Below are 24086 nucleotides of genomic sequence, written 5' to 3'. Positions count from 1 at the left end.
GAAGAGAGATTAATGTGAACAAGAACAGCTCTTTGTCATGGAGGAAAGCAGTGGAGAAGCTATTTAAGACAAGGATACAAAGAGGATCCAGACTTCTGATGTCTAGGTTATACATAGCTTGTTTAGCAAGGTATGGATAAGTTACAGTAAGTCCACCAAGGTTCACTAAACATTTTTGCAGCACTCTGATCAGAATATAGTACTCATTATGCAGGACGTCTGGATACTCCTATTTCACTTTGCAGGTTAAAGCTTCCTTGCGTACAATTCTGGAAAAATACATTGCAAACCATGCCCAGATCCATTCAGGTAGGCGCTCACCCAGTGTGAACTGTGGAGAGGCACAGGGTGACAAAAGAAGAGAAAAAGAAGAAAGGAAGGGGCAGATTAATATATTCCATTAAAGTAAACAAACAGCTTCTCAAATTACCACTAAAGCAAGGCAAAGCCTGCTTGAACATCAGCAACTAAGCGTTAAATTCAACCCCCTGGAAGCAAATATATTTAGCCATTTTGGAAGTAGTGCCCACAGCTGAACAGTTAGGTTTTGCAAATAAATCCTGAAGTGGTTTGTTCAGGTTCGCAACAGCAATACTGTCCACTTCCTTTAATTGCCACATCTTGCCAGAACCCTTCTCGTCTCTTTTATTCCTTTTGGACTAATCCCCACTTCTTCAATTCCTTCTACTTGACCTAATGCTATAGAAAGCCACTAGGCAGGACACATGAGATGTGACCAACATTCATAACATTACTTTGGAGCCCACAGTCTGCCCCCAAATATGAAAACCTAACATATGGAGGACCTGCTTCCAGGGAGCTTGGGATAAAAATGTGGGCTTTTTTTTTTTTCCCTGCTATTATTCCGTCCTCCCTGCCCACTCTTCCCCAAAACAGAAATACACTCAATAAATTAAGACTGAAAAAAACTACTTCTGTTCATAGAAGACAGTGAAATGCTTGCCTAGTCAGCAACACCCCAAGTGAAATTAGATACTGTGTGCTTTTGAATAAAAAGTTGTCTCTCTCCCATTTTTTCTGCACATTTCAAATGGGAATTGGATTCACTCTCTCATTCTAAAAATAAGCATGCCCGAGCATAATTTTCTAAAGCAGAATTAGTAAGAAAATATGGCACAATGCCTTAAGTCCTACAATATATATTGCACTTTTTCAGAATATGAGCATAGTTTTCCTCCAGAGTCCTAAGAAAGTAAACAGCTTATTTACTTCTATTGACAAACATAAAATAGTTTAATGAATTCTATTACCTTTATTGCATGCTTCCAGTAACCAGTAGTCCTTGTGGATAACCCAAGAGTAGAAATAGCATGACTTGCATATTCTTCAGCAGAAGGAAAAAAGAAAGATCTCTCTGATGCAGTACTGCTGCATGCTACCATTTTTGTAGCAATTACAAATGGGGTTAAACTCTGAACAAAAATTCCTTTTGAGGCATACTCATAATGTAGTGCTCTACTGAAATAGTCCAAGTAGGTCTAGAAAGACAAAAACAGACACACATCTTTTTTCTTTTTTTTTTAAAAACAATCAAGTCTTAGGGCAGAGTTTTATTAAAATCACCAAAAAGTTGTAGCGTATTCTATACATCAGCTAAAAAAATAAAAGCTTGAATAAATAGTATAAAAATACACTTTTCTAAAGCATTACCAACATTTCTATTTGTTGTTATTTGTTTGCTAAAAACCTGCAACAGTATAGTAACTTGCAGGGCAAAGCAACTGCTTAACTCTCTAATGTGACATTAACAAATAATCTGACAATTTCTACTTAAAAACACTACAGAAACATTTATTTCATCTAAAACAAACCTTGTTTAGTGAGGGGGCATTGCAGGGGACGCTCCAAAGCTAACTATACATACTACTGTCAAAAGGACAAAATGAAGTCCCATTTTTTAATACATTTATAGGTGAATTTCATACTCAACTGATCTTCCCCAGATGCTCTTAATTACTTTCTGCAACTTCCTTGTGGAAAATTAAACATGCATTTGTTTATGAGTATCTGTATTGCCTCTTTTAGTTTACTTTACTTTTACAGAGTAACATAAAAAAGCACAAGCCTGGTAACTGGGATTGCTGGAATCAAACAGACAGGAAAATGAGCATGGGTCACTCTTAATCAAGGCACAGCCACTGAAACCATGCTGAAGCTACTGTGCACTGCTGTGCCATGCAGCCAGTTACCCCCAAGAAAGAGCATTTTAGACTCAGCTTGTGAGTGAACGGTTTCTACTCCCAAACCACCTTGCAAAAGTGCCATTCCCAGCAAACTGTTGGGAGAGCATCTTCTACAAATGCTCTTACACCTGCTTTAGGGAAACGAGCAAACCAACCACTTCAAACACCATACACTTTTAATGCACAAAGGGCTTAGGGTGCTAGAGCAGCTTGTTCCCACTTCTGTGCCAATGTTAACTGTACACAGGCCAGCCTTTGAACTGGATTGCTGATCTAGGATTTGGATTAATGATGGCAGCGAAAGGAAGAAACTTCGGTACACTTGCTTTTGTTCTGTTCTTTTTCATTCAGGCCTTTTAATCGTTTTAGTTCAGAGTGCAGTTCTACATACACTTAGCATAACCAAGGGGGGAAATACTCTGCAACAGAAACAGGAATCTTAAGCCAGTTTCCACACTGAAGAAAATCTGCAAGGAGTTTTGTACCTCGGGGTAGTAAGAGCTGGTTTTGCTCCAGGCAAAAGGAAGTACTCGCAAGGGCTATCCCAGGAGCAAGGCTGCACAGGGGTTAGGCTACACCAGAGGGCAGCCACCAACAGCTGGGAGCAATAACCACTTTGTGTTTAGACACTGGATCTAGGTGAGATTCTTCTACAATCTCAGTTGCTTTTGTAGATTCAGCAGCAAGTCATCCAGTGCAAATCTGCATCCCCACACGCATTCATATTTCCAGCATCACCCAGCTGCCTCATCCCATTCATTACTGACTGCATCTCCTCAGGAAGAATAATTACGGGGGGGGAAAGTTCTTTTCACTTCTCCCCAGATATGGTACAGACAGTGGTGTAGGAAGCCTTCTGCCCCTTGGTGTTAGGCGAAGCAGTGGCTTGATTTGGCCACTTCCCTTGTCACAGTGGTGGCTTGAGCACGAGTATAGCCCCTCTTGCTACCAAATACTAGTGTGTAAGTAGTTTGAGGTATGTCTGTACAGTTCAGCTGAAGAAGAGAGAGACTAAATTCTTGACCCTTTCAGTGGGTCACAGAACTGCCACTTTGCTTTGCACATCATTCCTGTGAGGAAGGTAACATTTTTCCTAGAACTACTCTTATGCCACAGTTCACATGTAATCCAAATAGCACTGACTTTGGTTCAAAGCCCAGTATTGGTGAGGATAAAGAGCTTACTGCATGTTACATGTAACATTTACCTCTAATATTTGAACAAATCCCTAGAAAACTTTTAAGTGTATTCTGATATCCTTGCTGAATGTGCTTACAACCAACCTATAACGCATCTAATTTTCAGTGCATACCATTAAACATTACAGCCCAACTTACTTTAGAGGCTCCATAGGTTGTCAACATTGGTGTTGGCTGACAACAGGATGCAGAAGAAACATTCACAATCGCCCCTTTCTTCTTCTCTACCATGCCCGGCAGCACAATATGCATCATCATGTTAGCAGAAGCAATATTTACGTTGATCATGTCCCACAGCATATCCTCAGACAGGTTGGTAAAATAGTCTGGGTAGGGATAAAATATTCCTACATTATTCACCAAAATGCCAATTTCTCTGTCTTTCAGAGCCTCCTTAATGGCTGGATAAACTTCACGCCCCTTGCTGAAGTCAGCTACTATGAAATCTGTTTCCACTTTATAGGTTTCAGATATGCTTCTAGATACAGCCTCCAGCTTCTCTTCGTTTCGGCTGATTAAGATGATGTTGACACCACGCTTCGCCAGTTCTTCAGCATAAGCCTTCCCGATACCATCTGTGCTACCTGTGATAGAAAATAAAAAACCAAGGTGAAAATCAGAGCAGCCCCAGCCTTTTCTTTTGCCGGTTCTTTCAATTATAGCTTTATTCCCTTCTCTGAAGATTACATGGCACTGAATATGATGATCTCAAAACCACAACAATAAAGACAATGTTGTCAAGAATCATAGAATTGCTTAGGTTGGAAAAGACCTTTAACATCATCAAGTCCAACTGTTAACCTAGCGCTGCCAAGTCCACCACTAAACCATGTCCCTAAGCACCACATCTGCATGTGTTTTAAATACCACCTGGCATGGGGACCTAACCATTTTCCTGGCCAGCCTGTTCCAATGCTTGACTACCCTTTCCATGAAGAAATTTTTCCTAGTATCCAGTCTAAACCTCCCCTGGTGCAACTTGAGGCCGTTTCTTCTTGCCCTATAGCTAACTACTTGGGAGAAGAGACCAACACCCACCTTGCTACAACCTCCTTTCAGGTAGTTGTAGAGAGCGATAAGGTCTCCCCTCAGCCTCCTTTTCTCCAGGCTAAACAACCCCAGTTCCCTCAGCTACTCCGCATAAGACTTGTGCTCTAGACTCTTCACCAGCTTCGTTGCCCTTCTCTGGACATGCTCCAGCACCTCAATGTCTTTCTTGCAGTGAGGGGCCCAAAACTGGCCACAGTATTCCAGGTGCGGCCTCACCAGCGCTGAGTACAGGGGGACAATCACCTCCCTGCTCCTGCTGGCCACACTATTCCTGATACAAGCCAGGATGCTGTTGGCCGCCTTGGCCACCTGGGCACACTGCTGCCTCATGTTCAGCCGGCTGTCAACCAACACCCCCAGGTCCTTTTCAGCCAGGCAGCTTCCCAGCCTGTAGCGTTGCATGGGGTTGTTGTGACCCAAGTGCAGGACCCCGCACTTGGCCTTGTTGAACCTCATACAGTTGGCCACGGCCCATCGATCCAGCCTGTCCAGGTCCCTCTGCAGGGCCATCCTACCCTCCAGCAGATCGACACTCCCACCCAGTTCAGTGTCATCTGCAAACTTACTGAGGGGGCACTCAATCCCCTCATCCAGATCATTGATAAAGATATTAAACAGAATCACCCCCACTGCTGAGCCCTGGGGATCAGGCCACTTGTGACCGGCCGCCAACTGGATTTGACTGCATTCACCACAACTCTCTGGGCTCGGCCACCCAACCAGTTTTTTACCCAGTGAAGAGTACACGCGTCCAAGCCATAAGCAGCCAGTTTCTCCAGGAGAATGCTGTGGGAAACGGTGTGAAAGGCTTTACTAAAGTCTAGGTAGACAACATCCACAGCCTTTCCCTCATCTGCTAAGCGGGTCACCTTGTCATAGAAGATCGGGTTAGTCAAGCAGGACCTGCCTTTCATGAACACATGCTGACTGGCCCAATCACCTGGTTGTCCTGTATGTGCTGCGTGATGGCACTCAGGATGATCTGCTCCGTAACCTTCCCCAGCACTGAGGTCAGGCTGACAGGCCTGTAGTTCCCCAGATCCTCCTTCTGGCCCTTCTTGTAGCTGGGTGTCACATTTGCTAACCTCCAGTCAGCTGGGACCTCCCTGGTGAGCCAGGACTGCTGATAAATGATTGGAAGTGGCTTGGGAAGCACTCCCACCAGCTCCCTCAGTACCCTTGGATGGATCCCATCCGGCCCCACAGACTTCTGTGTGTCTAAGTGGTGCAGCAGGTCACTAACCATTTCCCCTTGGATTATGGGGGCTTCATTCTGCTCCCCATCCCTGTCTTCCAGCTGAGGGGGCTGGATGCCCAGAGAACAGCTGGTGTTACTATTAAAGACTGAGGCAAAGAAGGCATTAAGTACCTCAGCCTTTTCCTCATCCTTTGTCACTGTGTTTCCCCCTGCATCCAATAAAGGATGGAGATGCTCCTTAGCCCTCCTTTTGTTGTTAATGTATTTATAGAAACATTTTTTTATTGTCTTTTATGGCAGTAGCCAGATTCAGTTCTAGTTGGGCTTTGGCCCTTCTAATTTTCTCCCTGCATAACCTCATGACATCCTCGTAGTCCTCCTGAGTTGCCTGCCCCTTCTTCCAAAGGTCATAAACTCTCCTTTTTTTCCCTGAGTTCCAGCCAAAGCTCTCTGTTCAGCCAGGCCGGTCTTCTTGCCCACCAGCTCATCTTTTGGCACATGGGGACAGCCTGCTCCTGCGCCTTTAAGATTTCCTTCTTGAAGAATATCCAGCCTTCCTGGACTTCTTTGCGCTTCAGGACTGCCTCCCAAAGGACTCTGTCAACCAGTCTCCTAAACAGGCCAAAGTTTGCCCTCTGGAAGTCCAAGGTAGCAGTTCTGCTCACCCCCCTCCTTACTTCTCCGAGAATCGAAAACTCTCATTTTGTGATCACTATGCCCAAGTGACATAAAGCTCACCCAGCAATGTAAGCTACCAAGTTTTACAGTATTGGCACAGTATGTTACATAAGCATAAAAAAAATATACTGCTTCAGTCTCTTACCAGTGACCACAGCCCATTTTCCATACTGCTTGACAAGATCAATCTTGCTGCCCAGCTTTGGAATTAAATGCAACCTAAGCATGCTGTAAGTGTCAAACATAAGAGAGACACACTTTCTGACTGTGTACCAAGCTCCAACTATAGCCAGGGCCTCTACGTAAAAATTGCAGGAACGACTGATCTCTCTGTACAAGAGGTAGAAACGATCCACTGCAGCCATGGTGATCACAAGCCTGGAAAAAAAAAAAAAAAAAAAAGAGACACAGGCAATTACAATTGCTTCTTGGGCCACGTAAACTGTTTTCAGACTGAATGGATAACCTTTGAGATTCAGCACATTACAGTCTGAGAACGATTTTGATGCGGAAAAGCCGCAAGTCAGCCTGCTAAAATTTGGGTATCACCTACCATCATCCTCACTGGTTTAGCTACAAACAAAGGGCTTTCTACTGAAAGCCAGTGTGCGATGTGACATTAATGCACAGCACTGTCCGGGTGGTTCAAGGATTTTCAAACCATCAGGACCAGGTAGATGCGGTGCGCTTGCAAGCTCTTGTTCAAGGGTTTAGCTACTAATCAGTTATACTACAATGACACTGATCAATGAAACTGTAAATAAAACAATTCAAGTCCAAGCAGATAAGAGAAGCTCAACATGTAAAAACTAATTTTGGAAGATTAAGATCCACCTACAAAAGAGGCAAGGATAACCAGCAGGAGAGAGCTGAGCACACAAGAAACACCACGCTCTTCCAAGCACAGAAAGCTACATCACAGACAAAGCAAGCTCAGAGAGAAAGCATAACTTTCGTCGCTGGCACTATCACAAAGCACTAACCCTTTCCCAGCAAGCGCACCGCATCTACCTGGTCCTGATGGTTTCAAAATCCTTGAACCACCCGACAGTGCCGCGCATTAATGTCACATCGCACACCGGCTTTCAGTAGAAAACTTGCTGTGCCTCACAAGGTTTTTACTAGCAAATAGTTTTTTTAAAACAAGCACAAAACGCAACCGCCGCCTCCTCGGCGGCACCCGATCTACAACCAGAGCCGGCAGCTTACCGCCACTTGCTCTGGGGCCGCTACCCCCGCCCTCCCCTCGCCCCGCGAGGCCAAGCGCACTCGGGGCCGCAGGCCTCACCCCTCGCGGGAGGGACAGCGGGCTCCGGGCCCGCCCGTGCTGACGAGCCCCGGCGACAAGCGGACCTGGCCCAGCGCCTCGGCCCCTCGCTCAGCCCCGGCCCTGCCGGACGCTGCCCGGGGCCCTCCCTGGCCCCAGCCGGGCTGCAACGTAGGGAGACCAACCCCCCAGCCGCGGCCCACGGAGGAACCCCACGGGGAGCCAGCCCCCGCCGCCCCGAGGAGCCGTTCACCCGCCCGGCGCGTCTCACCGCCGGCCGCGGGGCCGGGCCTCCGCCGGCGCCGCGCTCCCCTCGCCCGCCGCCACCTGCGCCGCTGCGCAGGGCGGCCGGGAGCGGCCGCGGGGGCTTGTGGGCTTGCGCGCGGCGTCGCCATGGCGACAGCGGCGGTTGGGGCGGCTGAGGCGGGGAGAGCGGCTGCCCGCGCCTCAGGGGGCTCCGGCGGGAGCGGCCTCTGGGTCGCTCCGCTCCGCTCCGCTCCGCTCCGTCCCGTCCCGTCCCTCGCGTTTTCCGTCTCCTGCTGCCTGGGAGATACCGCGGCGAGGCCGGGAGCGGCCGCCGACCCCGTGCGCCGGGGCCTGAGTCGGAACAGCCGGCCCAGCCCGGGTCTCGGGTCAGGTAAAGGGAGTTGCAGGTTTAACAGGAGGTGTAGCAGCACTACAGCTGCTGGCCACGAGCCTTGTGTAGAGACCTCCCGGGCTGTAACAGCAAAAAGTGCAGGGAGGAAACGTAACAGCATCTGCAACCCTTGTAAGCAGACTAAAACTCCCCTCAGGACTCCACCTGACGTGCAGAGGGGCAGGAGGCAGGCGTGTTGCACAAGAGCAGGTTGTGCCTTGAAGCAGCGCCATTGCTGCATCTTCAGTGTGCTGGCTTCAAAAGGAAAAAGGTGACTTGCTCTAGTTTTGGGAGGCTTTTTGGCTGCCGTCCTTTCTGCTCTGAATGACATCCACTGTGGGCAGGATTTAAGATAAACTCTCCCTGCCTTCTGGTATTTCCACAGTGAATAGCCCCAGGCTGCAAGCTCTGTGCAGGCTTCATAATTTACTCACACGGTCTTTTTATCTCTAACAGGTTCTCCTACTAAAGCCTTTACACATTTTGTCTGGAAGTTGGATTGTAAGTCAAATACCGACTTGGCTGATGTTTGTCTAAATCACATATCTTAAAATGCAATCACAAAACGGAGACTTGGACAAAGGCCTTGGAGGGGAGGTTACTGTGCAAAAGGTGTCAGGAGAGTCTGTGAATGACACCAAAAACGTAACAGAAAATGAAGGCACTGCTGTCAACACAGGTGAGACCTTCCAGCTGGCTCGCTAGGATGAATTTAGGGAACTTAAGTGAACATAAAGCCTAGAAATCAAGTCTGTCATTACTTATCTGGATGCAATATGACTTTATTCTTTCTCCCACTGAAGTCACTGAAAACCTTGCCATAACTGAGGCTTACTCAATTGCTATCTTATTGTGCTTTCTTTTTTTTTTTCCCCATTTCTTTAATTTTCTTCTACCTGGAGAGATACCTTTTCCTGTGTTGCAATCATACAGCTAGCCTGACCTCTAAATGTTTTAAGTACAATCATTTTTAAATCAGCTGGTACAATCATCTTGTTTGCACTGTCTCTTTCTAAGTGTCTGGAGTACAAGTGCAACTAGAAGGTGCAGAGCAGGAGTCTGAAGAGAAGAGCATTGAAAATGCCATTAATCAAAGGCAGTCTAAAGACAGCTTGAATGAGTATAGCACTGGAGACACCTTCCGAAGAGTGCAAAAGGGTAAATTTGTAGAAGAGCTAGACTAACAAACAGTGCTTGAGATGACTCAGATATGCCATTACCGTAGTCTGTTTATGTGCAAAGTTAGCAGTCTTGTTAAACTCAAATTACTATTAACTAATTGTAATATATAGTAGATGTCTAAGACCATAAGAATATTGGTGCTAGTACTTTATATTGTCACTGTACATTATAATAACCTTCTTAAGACTAGTGGGTACTACCTGACTTCCAAATTTAAACAAAAAAAAAATTGCAAATTTCAACAATTTATTTTGCTACTACTTATTTTACTACTTCGCCTTCTAAAAAAATTAAATTTCCTTTCATTAAAAATGTCAGCAAAAATCTTGGTTAGCACACTTCTTTTCTTGACATTTGTATTCAAGTGCTCTTCACTATTTCTCTAATTTGCAACATGACGCTTTTTCCCCACTCATGCTGTTAAACTGCAACTTGCTTTCTTACAAAGATGTTAAAACTCAAGAGAAAGCCATCAGCTGTATGTCCAGAGCAGATCAACAGAATGAACAAAAATCAGATGGCGATCGCAAATCGGTGACCAGCTCATTCAGTCAAAGGACAGAAGAAAACAGGGGCTGTATAAGGTAATGCATTGTTTGTGCGTATTTTTTTATTTAAAGCTTGGCATCATTGAACTCAATGGGAGTTTCGCTGTTCTACGAATTAATTCAGGAGAGCAATTTTGAAGATGAATTTGAGATGAATCAATAAATAAAGAATTGTTGATATTTCCAGCACCTCTATGGCTTTTTTATGGCCGCAGTAGCAAACTACATTCTAACTACATGATGTAGTCTATTTTATGGATCTGGAGAAAATTGTGCAGACTCTTGTGGGAGTCATTTTTCAGTATATTTGACCATTTCTAAGCATCAATGGAGACAATGCATTGTATTAATTCATCACAATGTAAGTATTACAGTTGTCAAGATAAGTTTTAGCAGAGGAAATCCAGAGGTACCTCAGATGGTTGACAATATGATACAACTCCTTTGTAAGCTCTGGCTCTAATTTTGGTCCAACCTAAGCCAGCATATGCCGTGATGGCTGTTCATTAATAGTTGTGAAATGGGATTATTCTCGTGTGATCTCTGATTAAGCACATTGCAAGCAAATAATAAAATTTAAAACCATATTTGGTACTGTTTAGTAACACTGTTGAAAGTCTGGTTGCGTGGGCTAGTTATGGAGTGACGTATAAGGAACAATGAAGATGTACTCTCTGTTCCTGTAGCGGCTTACATGCTGAAACTTCCCGCAGTTTATGTTGCTGCTAACTTTAACGTAGCTGTTCTATTAGAGACAGTTACAGTCCTTTGAAGTCAAAGGAAGGACTCTCACTGAGTTATCAGGAGGGAGATTGGACTGTACTTACATAGGAAACTGCATTATTCCAGGCTAATCAGCCTGGCATACTTCAGAATTAAGTTCTATGAAGAATGATGGCAGAGAGCAACAACTGCACATAAGAGAATTAGTGTTTTGAAGGAACACATTTTATGATCCTATAAATTGCCTGAGGATGCTAATAATTTGATTAGATGCTACTACAAATAGCACAATGAAAAACAGTGGGATATACTGCAAGTAGCTAGCATACAATAATGTACCTGGGCTGACAATACAAGAAAACAGTATATATTTAAAGGTTTTTAAATCTTTCATTCCTTCAGAGATGTCAGGCACGTTTGGCTTACAGGGCAGTTACAGGCTGATAATCATATTTTGTATTGCCCCAGGAACTCAGTTGACTAGTTGACTGTATTACAGTTTTGTTCTTCAGCAATATTGAGATTTGTAGTGTAGTAAGTAAATAAATCTAAACGCAAATTCATTATGAAAGGTTTAACGTCACTGCCTTTACTCAAGTTTTTTTGTTATTTTGAAAATATCTTCCTGCCAAGAAAATATTACTGTTACAAGCTTTAGTCTTGTGAATACTTATGACCACAAATGCAAAGTTCAATTTGTTAATATGGAATTTAGAAGTAAAAAATAATTTTGGACCGTTTAACATTGTACTTCTGCAATATTTCTTTAAGTAAGGAATATTTACTATAAGTTTTATTTTGGAATTTTGTTTTACAGAATCTAATCTTTCTAAACAGGAAGATATAGATATTTTCTACTTTGGAATGTTTTTGCTAGGTGTTTTCCTAACGGGCTCCCCAGTTTCTTATCTATAATATTACCAAATTTTATGTAGCCCTGGACACCTTGCCTCCAAAAATAGTGTCCTGTCATTATTTGCGAAGTCCCTGCTAGGGGACTACCAACTCTATGAAGCTGTTGATCCAGTGCTGTCTAGCACAGGGTCCTAGATAATGGCACAACTCATCCCATCAGCTGCTCTTCACTGCGATCCGATTCAGGTTTAACAGTTTTCAGGCTACCTGTGTACTTAGCACTTTGGGGGTTTGCTGTCCTGCTGACTGTCGTGTGCAGCTTTGGCTTCATTTGGCCACTGGTGGCTGCCACCCCAAGTGCTTTGCCCCTCCAGCCTCTGCTGTTTCACACTGTAGCTTTCTGTACCTCTTGCCAAGTCCTTTGCCCCTGCACTGTTCAGTTGTAGCCCACAGCTGCCCTGAGTAGCCTTTTCTTGCTTCTCGCTTCCATAAATCCCAAAAGGAGTGGAGCCGAACATTAAGCAATTACAATTGAACAGATATTATTAATTTTCTTACTGTGGCATTCCTAGCCAATCACAGCTGTATATTAAAACTGTCTTGAGTGCTGTTTCACAGTCAGCATTTCATTGAAATGTTAGGTTGATAACTATTGATTTTTCTAGTCTGAGAAAAATGTTCTGTATTGGCTATGCACCAAAGCAGCAAGGAATGGAGGAAGGAATTGGAGAGGAAGGAACCAGATTCTAACATAGAATCATGCTGCTCTTTTCCAAGAAGGTGGACTCTAATTCCCTACCCACTTTCTTACGTACTCTCTGGTTTTTAGCAGAAGATCCTGGTAACTCACTTCAAACAGGTAGAAATGGAAAGCCACTCCAGGTTTTTTAAACCTACTGCTTTTTTATTTTGAGTATAGTCTTGAAAGTTATAGCCATTTCTCTTGCATAAAAGAACTATTGTGTCATATTGAAATCTGTTAAAAACCCAAAGATTTCAGAATGTGCACTGAAATACATTTTTTGTTTTGCTTCTGCTTCCCATTATTATTTTAGAATGACAAAAAAGATTCTGCAAGACATCTGTAAACAGCAGAAATTATACTTGACCCCATACTTAAATGATACACTTTACTTGCATTATAAAGGTAAGATGTGGACAAGACTGTTTAGATTTATCATTCTAAGTAGCATTTTAGAAGATAATCTATTTTATGGCTCACTGAAGTAAGGTATCTAATAATTCTTTTAAATTAGAAACATAATTTAATTTTATATAATAACAAAATTATGAAACAAAATGAAGGTAGAAAGGTGAACTGATTATAGACCTAATTCACTTTGTGGAGTCATTCAAAGGGTCAGCAGGGATCAAGGGACATCCCCCGCCCCCAACCAGGAGCTTCTAAGAAATGTCTTAAAGCAGTGGTCTGGGTTGCATTCAGAGGAAAATACATGTATTTCTTCTTAAATGTGTTTGTATAAAGAAGCTGTTTTCCACCTTTGGGGACTTTTGTACTGCCAAATAAAAATGGTCAGGAAGAAAAGGAACAGTAAACACTTGCTGCATGTTCTCAAATACTACTGAAAGAAAAAGAAGTTGCTAGAATGAACACGGGTAATTCTCTTGTGATCTTTGAGCAGGTTTTTGCATGATACGGTTAGCTGGCTCAGGTTAGTATCAGAATTGTTTTAAATAAATAGGACATGCTAAATCTACCTTCTACATTTGGCCTTGTTTTTGCTATTTTCTCAATATGTATTATTTGAGCATCTGAAGGGCTGCACGAGATATAGACCAGAATAGGTACCTATATGTTTTTGCCCTTTTTGGGCCAGGTACTGTACCACTAATTCAGTGGAAATATTGACAGCAGCTTGAGTACAAGTGTTCTCACAGGCTGTTTCAGCAGCACTAGTTTAATGAAATTTACTCTTCCAAAGACTTGTTTTCAGCCAATGAAATTTCATTTTAAAACATCTTTTTCTGCAGGGTTTGACCGCCTGGAGAATCTTGAAGAGTATACTGGATTGAAGTGTTTATGGCTGGAATGCAATGGCTTAACAAAAATTGAGAATTTGGAGGCTTTGACAGAGTTGCGTTGCCTCTACTTGCAACTCAATTTAATTAACAAAATTGAAAACCTTGAACCCTTACAAAAGCTGGATTCCCTCAATATCAGTAACAACTACGTTAAGACCATTGAGAATCTCTGTAAGAACTGTTGGTACAATGTGGTTTAACTTATAATGAGCCCATATTCCTAAGCTTTGACTAAGCTAAGATATTATTAGTGGCACTAGTTTCAAGGGTTTTTTTATTCATATTAGAATTTTGCACAATATCCCATACCAAAGTCCACAAGGCTTCTATTGAAGAGTCAAACCTATGTATTTTGCAATTTAAATAGAAGAGAAAACAGAAAAGACAATTACTTTCACATGGACACCTAGGACAATTAAGTAGTTTCTCCTCACTTCTTATACCATCTAAGTACTTATTTGTGTTGCAGACAGGCTGGCAATCCAGTTTTCACCATTTACTTCACAGTTACGATGTGCTTTGGCAGTTGCAGACATGATTACCAAATCTTTTATGTCTGTTAAAGGATCTATTCCATCTTCATCAGAAATGAAAAAATAATTTCTCTACATTATCATTTGTGTACATTGGGAGTAATATGAAACACAAGCTCTTGCTTTTGTGTAACTGGCTAGTTTGAAATGAATTAAAAATAACCACCATCCTAAAAACAAACAACTGTTTTTTCTGGGGTGAAGAATGCAGCTTTAGAGGCCTAGCCAAAAAGCACATATAGCAGAACAGGGAATTTAGAAAAAAGCTCCCCACATTTCAATAGAAACAATTATTTTGACAATGCGGTTTTCTACTTGCTTCAGAAAACCCTCTGTGAAGCAATGACTCTTACCATTCCTTTCATTGTACTGTTCTTATCTGACAGCTTGTCTGAAAGTCCTGCAGACTCTGCAGATTGCTCACAACAAGTTACAAACAGTGGAAGACATACAGCACTTGCAAGAATGCCCAAGTATTTCTGTTCTTGATCTTTCCCACAACAATCTAAGTGATCCAAGTATTATAACGGTTCTGGAGACCATGCCTAATTTGGTAAGCCGAATATAGCTGAGGGCTTGTATCATGTATATGGGTGAATCCCATTAAAAGGTTTTGTCGGGTAGTCCAGTGCACAATAGGTCGTGGCCTAAACGAAATGTTACTAAACTCTATTTGGTTTTTGTAGATTACATGTAACACCCAGGATGTTTTGTTCACTTCTTGTTTTTGAAATGATAGAGAAAGTGCATATCCAGATCAGGATTTTTCTGCTACTCAACTTTAAAAATTGTTTCCCATGTTTCTCTAGCGTGTGCTGAATTTGATGGGAAACCAAGTGATAAAGAAAATTCCTAATTATAGAAAAACACTTATCGTTCGCCTAAAACTACTAACGTATCTGGATGACAGACCAGTTTTCCCAAAGGATAGGTAAGAAACAGAGCCATCTTCTTTACACAGCAACAAAGCTCAAATGCTAATTATCACTCATCCATTTTTTGTCAATATAGTCATGGAAGGAAAGGAAGACTGACTGGTATAATTTATTGAGGGTGGGTGACTTTGAGTACAAGAGTATTATACTATGGAGTTCTACATCTATCATACATAGAAAAAAACATGCATTTTTTCACAAGAGCATTAATCCTTGAACAGAATTGTTTTATGCCAAGTCTGTAGAGCAGAGGCAAATCCCAATTTCAACAGATACTGAACGGGTGTCTGGAAAAGCAGAGCCAAGATCAGCACTCTCAGCAGATCTCTGGTGGTGTAATCACCAGCATTTGGGTATCTTTGTTTCTTTTGTTGCAGTTCCACGTACAAGTTAAGACGTATGTGAATCCCTGTGGCATAAGGGATTGTCACCACTATATGCTTTTTTTCTCTTGCAGCTATTTTATACTGTTGCAAGCTATTTTAAATTTCTCTCTTATTACAAAGATGGGCTTTTATAGCTATATTACAGTGAGCTTTTGTGTTTTCATTAGAGCCTGTGCAGAAGCCTGGGCTGTTGGAGGGCTTGAAGCTGAGAAAGCAGAAAGGGAAAAATGGGAAACCAGAGAGAGAAAAAAAATCCAAGATAGCATCGATGCTTTAGCAGCAATCAGGCAAAAAGCAGAGGAAAAGAAAAGACAAAAGTATATGGAAGAAAGAGATGCAAGTGCAAAATGTGGAAATCAAGATGCAACAGCCATCCTAGAAGGTTTGCGGTTACTATTTTGGAAGATGTCTGTGTCTGCTTCAATTTGAGTCTTTAAAATAATAGTTCCTAAATATTCAGAAACAGGCTGATGCAATTTTTGGAATATATTTATGAATCTTCTTTTACCATACTAAATATTTTATTAGTCTTGTTGCATCTGCAATTAACCACAATGATTTTAAGCAATTATCACCTTTCTCACTGCTGATAAAAGAAAAAAAAACAACAAACCACTTTCTGTCCCAGCATTTCAAGCTCTTGTACTCTTCACCAGAGCAACCAGGTGCCAGTCAGGGCAATAATGGTTCCAGCAGGCATTCATGGGTGGAACAAGGCAGTTATACCCCAAGAGCGGTATTTCCCTGATGCAGAACAGGGATGGCTTCAATAGGCACGTGGGCTCCAGTAAGACCCAGTGATAACCACCTCACCAGTCCCCATCCAGGCACCTCTCCGCTGCTGCGTTCACTAACAGTAAGAGCTTCAGCCTAGAGCCTACAGCAGTGGTAATACAGACAGTAAGAGGAAGGTCTCTAATAATTTGCTTCACTTACTGGCCTTTTTTATGCCACAAATTCTCCGGTCACGTTATTCAGGGAGGCATACATTTACGACCAACAATAGGTCTGAACCTAACCTTTCTAGAGAAGTATGCATGTTTCAGGATAAAGAGCATTGAAGCCAAATAAGAAGGCAGTACTACAGTGCTGAGGGGTGTTTACCTATCTGATACATTTTGGGGTTTCACAAGCTCTGAAATGGAACGTGGTTGACTAACAAGTAAAACTTTTTCTGCAAGCAGGTAGATTGCATAAAGGACAGGATAACTGCAGCATTTGTCACCGATCCATCAAAATGCTCAAGCATATATTTAAATATGTAGTCACTTGTGAGTCTTTTCAAAATTAATTAAATATACCAGACAATTATTTACTATCGTGTTTTCTCTAGATGAGTTTTTTTGCTGGGGAACTGTATTTGCTAGGGAGTTGAGATGGGGAAAACCCACAACATTGCTGCAGTCTTGGGAGGACTCAGCAGTTTTAATGAACTTGTTTCTTCTGTAGGAGCACCTGCAAATTCAGATGACAGTGATGTAAATTCTAATACATCAGAGACTTCAAATATATCAGAAGACGAAGAAACTCAAGAGAAGACTGAGACATTTAGAAATGAAAGTTTTGATGTTCGTAATGAAGTGGTAACACTTCTACCAAATAGGGGAGGTAACACAGATTTCACATCTGGAAATATTCCTGCTAGAATTCAAGAGGATGCACAAGGATCAAATTCTTACAAACACTCAAACTTCAACAAGAAGCCAGATGGTAATGTACACAGTGAAGAGTCAAAACAAACTGAGGATGCAGAGCCGATGAGTCAAACTCTTACTATAGCACCGCCTCTGCCATGATTGAAACCAACTGATTCATAGATAAGAACATCCCATTGGATTGCCACAGTGACTAGTTGAAAACCAAGTAATACTGGATAAAATATTCTTTAAATACAACAAACAAAAAAAATTCTGAGGGCTCAACCTGCAACTTCTGTTACATAAAGGTGGAATTTCACTTCTCATACGTGCCAGGTTTAGCCACAGGACAGGAGAGCTTACAGGCTTCCCTTGCTCCCACATAAACTGTGTGGTCTGTCTGCCAGCAGAAGCTGGACATCATTCTAGAGGTGGTTTTGTCCATTCACACATAGGAGAATGCTTTTGTAGCTTTGTGGAATACATTATTGCAAAATGCAAATATTAATTTATACAATATAAGGGAGACTAAGAATATGATGGAAAGACAAAGAGCTGGATTCAGCTGTGAATTCTGCAATGGTAGTCAGGTCCCCAGCAGTTTGGTTTTGCACTGCTTGCTGTTGCAATATAGAAAGTCTTTTATTCAGTTAGTTCCCTGCAGCTGACTATTGTTTATTCTTTAGATCTACCAAAAGAGAAGGCAGCTACTGAAAAGGCCATGCTTCCTGAACTGGATGAATATGCTGAAATTGAACAGATGAAACTGGAGACACCAGAGAAAGTTTATCTTGATGTATGTATTGAATTCAGATTTTGGGAAGTTCAGATCTGGTATTGTCTGCTCGCAAATTAGTTCTTGTAACATCCTGGCTAATAAAACTATATGGTCAGGCTTCTAAGAAAGGTCTACTATTACGAAAAGTAAAAGGAAAGAAAGAAAAAAAACCCAAAAAGTAAAGTTGTAGGGGTAGCCATTCTCTCCAGTGTAGCATGTATAAAGAATTTACCACCGCTTCCAAAGTTTATTTTGTCCTTTGGCTATAAATCACCTGAAGTTGACCTTCTATCTCGGTGATTTCTCTGGAGAAGTTAATGACAGCTCTCATTTAAAAAATGGAAATCACAACAAAAAGAATCTAGTGGCTACATGCATCCTCTTAGGCAAAACTCAAATGAAATATGCAGTTGAAAATGTGAACTATTGCAGAAAAAGCATAAGGAAGAAAGAGCCACCCACTCATTGTAAATGTTAGCTAGCAGTATTAGATACTATAAATAAATTCTCAAAATATAACTTTTAGGTATATTTCCAAGAAAAGCAGAGTGTGCATTATTCAGATATATAATAAGCGATTGACATTTGTAATATGGTCTTCTGTTATCTAAGATTTCTATCTGGTGATGCAAACATTTAAACATGATTAACCACATTTAACCATGAGGAGGACATGGATACCGCTGAAACCCTCATACAGCCGCTGTTAACTAAATTCTTACTGGAATGTTTTAGAAAAGTCTCTTATATCTTTTCCATGCTCTTAATTTCCCAGGAAAAAATTCCATCCTGTTATCAAAGGGCTCAACTCACTGCTTCAGTAGAGGGCTTACTGCTGCATCCTCCCATTTGGCTGGTTTCAATAATAGGTTTAACAAGGATAGTGGAGAGAACTGGCAGCAATTCCAAGTGTGTAAATATTATTTTTATAAGCAGATCTTGCAGGGTCTGAAATAAAAGCTTTAAATAAATAGCAATACCATAGGTACCCACAATGTAAAGATCTCACAGATTCAGCGTTTGTTTTTCCCTTGGTGCTATATGGCACCATAGCACGCTCCTTTGCACAAATTTTAACGTCATATAAAAGGAACTCTTCAGCGTACGTACATGATGTTTCTTTTGACACATAAAAAGTGTAACTATTCTAATTCCACAGAAGAAAAAACAAACCCAAATCACGTACTAATACACATTTCAGTGGTCTATGCTACATCATTCTCCAGCTGATGTTTAGTGATGGAAAGAGCTTCTCGCAACAACCTCCAATACTTACGCTATTGCAGATTTTCCAAAGAGCAGGGAATGGCTGTGAAGATGCCAATGGTGAGAAGTTCTGGAGCAGCACCATTGTCACCTGAAGTCAGTAGATGGTGTCAGTAGTAATGTAAGGGAGAAGAGTGGAGGAGGATTTGTAATGCGGTGGTTATGACATCTCTCCATTAAGCAGAAACAAGCCCACATTGCTGCACACACCTTGGCAGTGTTTGAACTACATTCTGTGTACCTAAACAGGATAACTTCTAGTAAGCAATTTTGGTTTGATTTGCAAATGCACCCTGCTGATTGGAACAACACTAACAGCTATTTAACTTCCCTATTGACATCAGATTCCACCCACTAACATTAGTGTCAAATCTTAATTTGTACATTTTTAATGATATTCTTATAAACCCATGTGACCTCAGGACATGCTGCACTAGCTACAACCATATCAGGAAACAGAAACTTCCTTTGTTGATTTTAATTCTGTAATAATCTTTGCCACGCAAGACAGTACAGATTGGATGTTCCTGATGCTACCACGCCACGCAGATTGCTACAAAATCAAGGTCTAAAACCAAAAGGAGATGTTTTTACCAGTATTGCGTTACATTAAAAAATTGGCAAAAAGGTATTACTTTCTACCTGTGATTTTGTATGCCCACCCTCTATTTTTGCTTTCATGTCAGCAAGCGGCAGTTGTCTTAGCTAATACTTTCTAACGGAAAGCTGAAATGATTGGACCTGTCTGAGGAAAAACAGTTCTTGGCGAGTTTCCAGTTCTATATCCTTAGTTATGAGGCATTCACAGTGAAACATTGTTTTATTAGATGTATTTAGGTTAACAGAGTTTACTGATAAACAGTTCCAGGTAGACCGCAGATCTTGATTTGGCTCTTATCTGTAAAGATGGGTTGCAGTTGAGATTAAGTCTATTGAATAGATAAGAAACAGCTAATAGACATAAACCACGTTTGCTTTTAAAATCCTGTTAATGCCTTGCTGTTTGTCTTTTTGTCTTCCTTTTTTTCCCCCCATAATCATACGGCGTAGTAGAAAATAGCATTCAGTCTGACATTAAGGTTATTGCCTTCCCCTCTGCTATTTGTGGAGACAGATGAATTTTCCTTTTCCCACAGAGGAAACTGTCATCTCTGAGAGGATGTCAGTGCAGTGTTCCTGGCTGTGGCCTCTTACCCTGAAAAGCATTGCTTTGAAGAAGATTCTCAATGAGATAGAGATGTCATATTTATTGGTTAGAGTAGCTTTTCCCACTGATTAATGATCTTGTGGTTGTCCCCAGGAGCTGCCTGATTTAGAAGATATAGATGTAAATGAATTTCCCCCAGAAGAGGAAATCTTTGTTCAAAAGGTAAGATTCTTATTAATTCCAGTGATGAAGCTTCCCTAAACACATTTACAAATGTTTTGCAAAATGAGGATAATCTAAGTTGTGAAATGCTGTTTTGGGAGGTCCAATCAGTTATGCATTTATAAACTAAAACAGATGTTTCAGCAGATCTTCTCTGTCCACTTGTAAATATTTTTTTTAATTTTATTTTTTTATATTATTGTGTTGCAAAAATAGGAGAATGAAAAACTAAGATCAAGTAATGCAACAGTCAAATAAGATTAATTTCTTAGTAGCATGTAGTGTTTTAATGAAGATTACTCTTAAAATGTACTTTACCAGTACTAATATGCTACAAAGGACTGAATAGATTGAACAAATCACCTGGTACTGAATAAAATCAGACTTTTCAACTGAAAACACAGAGGGATTGAAACTCCTCTGCTCTACTTGGGGCTAGTCAGATACAAGGCAGTTCATGCCCATGTTAGCATTGTGCTGTGTGCTCAAACTGATCTTCTAGGCAAAAGCCTATAAACAGAAGAGAAAAAAGAAAAATAAAACAAGAAAGATTAGAAGCACAGCTTTGATTCTAGTGCTGATGTTGACTCACGTTTGCCTTGCTGGAGACAGAGACTGAACAGTACATGTTTTTCTGAGCGCCTCCAAGATAATGCAAACTTTTCCTACAGTCAGTGAAAGGCATGGAATTTATCTGCTCTTTTGGTCACAGACTTGTAACAGTGTTGCAAAACATCTTGGCCAAGAAAGCCTCCGATTAGAAGAAGATAAGGGAAGGGAACAAAGATTATTGAAGGAGTGTTAGCAGCTCTCATGCTCCGAAGGGTGTTCAGTTTTTAACTGAAGTCAGACAAAGATGTTAGGTCCCTCTAGAGGCAAAGTAATAGCACTGAGCCCACACATTGCTGAATTGCTGAAATAAGTCTTTTTATGAACTGTTAGTAGTTTATGGTCAGTTCATCGCTAATGCCTGAGAAATAGTTAACCCAAGATTCATCCACAAAGAAGCAGAGCTATGGGTATGAAGAATATATTCCATACATTTGGGGAGAATAGCACATCAAAGCTGACAGGTGTTATGTGGATCCAAGAGATATTTACCCATCTTTTAGCTTTTACATCTACAGTAATATATTTTCAATTACATTTTCTACCTTTACAGCAGGAATATCACCCAAAGATTGAAATAATTTCTGAAATGACAAATGACAGCGATTCTGCATTAGAGGAAAACAGTAAAAGCATGTTTGAGAATTCAGTAGGAGAAGAAGTTCCAACAGCAATTTTTTCAAATGTGTGTAAGATACATAAAGAGCATGAAAAGGAGCACTTAAGACCCCTTGTTGAAAGCTTCTTTACAGAGCCTGCTAATTCAGAAAGATACCTGGAGATCAAAGGTAAAGAAGCAACCCCCTCAAAACCCTTGATACAAGAGGTTATCACTGAGCCCAAGGATAATCTACTATTGTCACCAGTCTGCAATCGACCAGATGACCCAAGCTCACGGGAAGAGGACGGTAAGGTTACAGTGACATAATTAATCACAGAGAAAAAGGTGGGTGGCACATACATACTAAATGTAAGGATTTGTCCAGCTCTTACTGAAAAAAAATGTCAATCCACTGTTAGTTAACAATCACCTCTTCCTTTTATTTATGTGGGAAAACTAATAAATTAGGAATGAAAATGTTATTTTCTCTTTTTCTACACAGAAGTTCTTGCTGAGTTTTATTTAAATTGTTTTAAAAAATTGGCCTCTACATTTCGTTTTCCAGTATTAAAGACCACCAGTGAGTTTCATTTGCCTTTTGCCTTCATGCTTTTAACAGGGAATGGCAGTGATGGAGAAGTACAGTGCCTGGCTGAGGGTCAAGGGTGTCCTCATGAAGCACAAGATGACACGGACAGTGAGAATGGAGTAGATTAATCACTTCGAAAAAAACCAGACCAGATCTGGAGCACAGTGCCTGGCTGACTGCATCTCAAAATGCAGTGTGCAGCAATGGGCCCGTTAGTTAAAACTGACATATAGGTTACTGTGACATAAAAACCACCGCCTTCACCAGGAGGACTTAGTGTTTCAGTCAGTCAGAGGCTGCTGCGGCCTCCAGCATCTCACCTTCAGGGCAGAAGTTTTGGTGGTGTCAGTGCAAAAAAAGCCTATAATCCTCTGTAACCTGCAGGCAGCAAGTGCCTTTTGTTCCCACTGCCAAAGCTGCTGGAGACCCCTTGGCTCCAAGCTCTTCTAGGCAGCTGGCAGCGTTCACTACTTTGGAAGTGAGCGCACTACTGTTCTAAGGTTAAATTCCACTCTCTTAATGTAATTTTTTCCTTGCATCTTTCCAGACGTTACTTAGTTAAATGAATGTATCTTTGGGTTTCATTACATACGTAGTTTCAATGCATAATGTAACATGTTTCTGTCATTTGAACTACATAAAGATTCTACTTGTAAGCAAATATATTTTCCACTTGTATCATCTCCTTACCAGTATATGTCATACCAGATTGACTTCAATGACAAATGGAGATTGCTTCTTAATGTGATATTTTACAGATCTGATATTCATAGACATTATGATTGTTTATGCAAAAACAGATGCAGAAATAGCATCCATGCATGGAAAAATCTGGTTTTACCTTTTAGGGCAATCTGTGACGAAGCATCTACTTAGATCTGCCATTTTCATAATTTTTCCTTGTGATATACTTCTCAGGATCCAGATTTTAAATATAACAGAAAAATAAACAGCCCATCAGTAGTGGCAGAAAGACAGCTTTGGTGTAAAAAGCTGATCAAAGGAATTCTTCTTTCGTTAGCTTCTCTCTTACATCACAGTGGTAGCCTTGTGCCAAAGTGAAATGGAAGATAACAGCAGTGATGCTTCAGCCAGGTTCTCTCTTCTTCCCTTCCCCTTTTTTTTTTTTTTTTCCTTCTCCCCCTTCTGAGCTAGAGAATAAAACTCAAGGAAGTGGAGATTGCTCGAGAGCAGTGCTTCCTCTGCAACACCACAAAAAAAGGGTTGGGGGAAATGGACAGCTCTTGGCCAATTCTGCTGAGGCATTAACGGCTCTCATTTCCTAACACAGAAGTGGCTGTGCTAGTCAGTTAAAAAATAATTGTACACTGTTTAAGCACAACATAGAAGAGTTGGCCTCATCTTCAAGGGCTGACATTATTTTTATGATATAACAAACAGTTGCAACATCAGGAATAAGCCAGGCTTTAAGTGACCTCACTTCATTAAGCCATACCCAAGTTTAGGTGGATGTCTTTTTTCATATCTCTATAAATCTCTAATAATTTGTAGTAAATAGAATTGAACAGGTTTTGTAGATGTAGATTTAAAGCAAAAAAAAAAAAAAAATTACTATGGAATTGTTGGAAAGATTTATTTCCAATTAGCTGGGCTTAGGTGCCACCTGGTGGTAAGAGAACTGGTCCTAACAGTAACACAAAATAATCATAAAAGCCGTCAGGGAAGACAACGCAATTGCTTTAAACTTCAGCCATTTTCCACGTTCCATCACTAAAAACATGCTGGTAAAATCCTTGGCCTCCAGGACAGGGCAGGAGGGTGAGCAAGGGCCTGTGGAG

General features: G+C 41.2%; 2 protein-coding genes across 2 annotated transcripts; one reads left to right on the top strand and one right to left on the bottom strand.

Moving 5' to 3' along the window:
* Window positions 1-229: 229 nt before the first annotated feature.
* HSDL1 (hydroxysteroid dehydrogenase like 1) lies at window positions 230-6694 on the bottom strand. The gene is made up of 4 exons (XM_075715898.1): window positions 6475-6694; window positions 3542-3987; window positions 1272-1499; window positions 230-331 (listed from the first exon to the last, which is right to left on the bottom strand). The coding sequence occupies exons 1-4, from the start codon at window positions 6692-6694 to the stop codon at window positions 230-232; spliced, it is 996 nt and encodes a 331-aa protein (XP_075572013.1).
* Window positions 6695-9258: 2564 nt separating this feature from the next.
* On the top strand, window positions 9259-22415 carry DNAAF1 (dynein axonemal assembly factor 1). The gene is made up of 11 exons (XM_075715761.1): window positions 9259-9391; window positions 9864-9999; window positions 12597-12688; window positions 13534-13755; window positions 14504-14670; window positions 14927-15048; window positions 15606-15820; window positions 17762-17871; window positions 20420-20488; window positions 21651-22021; window positions 22310-22415. Exons 2-11 carry the CDS (start codon window positions 9896-9898, stop codon window positions 22413-22415), a joined length of 1578 nt encoding a protein of 525 aa, XP_075571876.1. The 5' UTR covers window positions 9259-9391; window positions 9864-9895.
* Window positions 22416-24086: the final 1671 nt, after the last annotated feature.

This window comes from Pelecanus crispus, chromosome 8 (genome assembly GCF_030463565.1).
Source record: "Pelecanus crispus isolate bPelCri1 chromosome 8, bPelCri1.pri, whole genome shotgun sequence".
NCBI lineage: Eukaryota > Metazoa > Chordata > Aves > Pelecaniformes > Pelecanidae > Pelecanus > Pelecanus crispus.
This window is presented reverse-complemented; position numbering and strand designations above follow the sequence as displayed.